General features: G+C 48.0%; 3 protein-coding genes across 9 annotated transcripts in view; 1 reads left to right on the top strand and 2 right to left on the bottom strand.

Moving 5' to 3' along the window:
• Window positions 1-2,243, bottom strand: part of LOC109534156 (dimethyladenosine transferase 1, mitochondrial) — a 179,795-nt gene that overhangs the window by 153,993 nt on the left and 23,559 nt on the right. The window lies entirely within an intron of this gene.
• LOC109534106 (elongation factor Tu) overlaps window positions 1-2,243 on the bottom strand; it is a 37,604-nt gene that overhangs the window by 21,419 nt on the left and 13,942 nt on the right. The window lies entirely within an intron of this gene.
• The window catches only part of LOC109534105 (talin-1), a 26,541-nt gene that overhangs the window by 12,533 nt on the left and 11,765 nt on the right, over window positions 1-2,243 (top strand). For all 7 annotated transcript variants that reach the window (XM_048667535.1, XM_048667534.1, XM_048667536.1 and 4 more), the window contains exons 13-17: window positions 450-813; window positions 864-1,010; window positions 1,063-1,209; window positions 1,263-1,490; window positions 1,550-1,703. In XM_048667535.1, coding sequence (XP_048523492.1) covers window positions 450-813; window positions 864-1,010; window positions 1,063-1,209; window positions 1,263-1,490; window positions 1,550-1,703 — 1,040 coding nt within the window. The remainder of the gene's footprint in view (window positions 1-449; window positions 814-863; window positions 1,011-1,062; window positions 1,210-1,262; window positions 1,491-1,549; window positions 1,704-2,243) is intronic.

Here is a 2,243-nt window from a genome sequence, read left to right as displayed (position 1 = left end):
TTAATTTAGGGACCGAAACACCTGGCAGAGAGCGCGCATAAGCGATCACGGCCGTTTGCATGGAGTTGTCACTTCTTGTTCAGAGGTGTTCTGTGATCTGAAGCAATAGATAAATAAGTCTGTGGTATCTTTTCCTCTAGTTATCTATATTTTTTAGCACAACTTATTCTATGAACAACAAACTATGAAACAATCGCAAGCTCACTAGCAAAATCGAGTCCAACACGTGTTCTGCAAGCAGTAAAATGCAATGCAGCAGAATTCTTGTTATATGGCAACTGCTGATCATACATAAAGACGTGCTGCTGATTACAGTGATGATTAACGACAGCCACATGGCGAGTTTAATTTTTCTTCCCGCCACCAACGCGCCTCTTGCATTTGTTTACCGAACTAATTTTGTGGTCCTGCGCTCTTTGCATTACTGATTAAGTGTACATTTATTGCAGGGTAATCGGAGCGGCGACTCAATGTGCTCTTGCCACGTCCCAACTGGTGGCTTGTGCCAAAGTGGTGGCCCCCACAATCCAGTCGCCTGCCTGCCAAGAGCAGCTTACAGGGGCGGTGCGTGAGGTGGCCAAAGCCGTCGAGAATCTGGTGGGAATCTGCAACGAAGCCACGCCCAACGACGACTTGAACAAGCAACTGAAAGAGGCTGCGGCTGAAGTGTCCCGGTCCCTGACAGACCTGCTGGGCCACATCAAGTTGGCGTCCCGCGAACGCGCCAAGGCAACCGTCCAAGAACACAGTGTGGAAGAGATCTACACGGCCACCGACAAGATATCGGCTGCAACCGGCGATGCAAACGAAATGGTATTCCGCGCCATGCCAAAGGCTCCTGGGTTGTACCGTTTGATTTCTAGGTGCGGCAGGCTAGAAGATTGGGCAACGCAACTGCCCAGCTGATTCAGAGCATCAAGGGCGAGGCGGAACGGCTGCCGACCAACACCGACATTCAACGCCGACTATTGGCTGCAGCCAAAACTCTGGCCGATGCCACTGCTCGCATGGTAAGTCGCAGAAAAGGCGATTTTAGCGGGTTTTAACGCGAAAAACCTCAAGGTTGAGGCAGCGAGGCAATGCACCGAGCACCCGCACGACATTCGCTGTCAGGACCAACTGAGAAGAACCGCTGAAGATCTGCGCGATGTCACAGTGGTGGCAGCCACCACTCCGGCCTTAAGAGCCAAACTGGTCGATAGAGTCCAGGTACGTTTATCCACTTTTTTAAATAGGGTTTTTACCAACCCGGTTGCTTTCAGGCGTGTGCGCGCAAGGCCATTTCGTCCGCCACACAGTGCATTACAGCCGCGCAAGCCAGTCATCAGTACAATCCAAACGGGGCGACCAGAGAGGCCCTGATTCAAGACACCAAGGATATGTCGGAACAGATTCCTCCGTTGGTCGACTCTATCAAGGGCATCGGCAGCAACCCTGACGACACCAATGCCCAGAGCGAGCTGATGTATGTGGCCGAAGTATTTTTGCACGTAAGTCTTGAGCAGTTTCAAACTCTAACCGAAAGTAACGTCGGGAATATTACCGACAGCCTGCAACCCACTTCGTGCAGACTGCGCAGACGGTTTTACCAACGTTGACGGAACAGTCCATCACTGAGCAGTTGTCGCTCACCAGCCAGCAGCTCAACTCGGACTTGAGCGAGCTGAGGAGCGCTCTAAGTCGAGCTAGGCCGGCCTGCCAAGGTAACTTGCGCTCTAATTATGCCCGGTTTCCGAACTCCAACATATCGGTTACATAAGCTTATGAGTCTCATAAGCTACCAAAATCACGTCTGTTGGGTTTCTCAACGTCTGTTTAAAGCTTATTGGTTCCATAAGTTATCGAATAGATATCTACTCGAAGATGGATGGATATCGGCTTCGTAACGTCTGGCGCAAGCGTGTAGGGTTTGTTTTCATTTTTACAACAGAGCGATTCTAACCTAACATAACCTATTCTTTTTACATAACAGCATTGCATAACAGTTTTGTTTTGTTTAACGTATAAAAATTTATTATCATTATTTAAAATGGATAATTCGAGTTCATCTATGATGAAATTATTGAACTTCTAAGTTATATTGAACGGCCAAGACGGTATCTTGAACGAGAGGACCAAATGAAGAAATATGGATATTCTGAATTTCGCGACAGGTTTCGTTTAACGAAACACTGTTTCAGTGTATTATTGGACCTTATTGAGGACTACCTTAAAACATATACTGTGAGAAGGAATTCATTGTC

This window comes from Dendroctonus ponderosae, unplaced genomic scaffold (assembly GCF_020466585.1).
Source record: "Dendroctonus ponderosae isolate FM_Combo_2020 unplaced genomic scaffold, Dpon_F_20191213v2 Dpon_F_20191213_6, whole genome shotgun sequence".
NCBI classification, from domain to species: Eukaryota; Metazoa; Arthropoda; class Insecta; order Coleoptera; family Curculionidae; genus Dendroctonus; species Dendroctonus ponderosae.
Note: the sequence above shows the minus strand (reverse complement) of the source record. Positions and strands in the feature narration are given on the sequence as shown.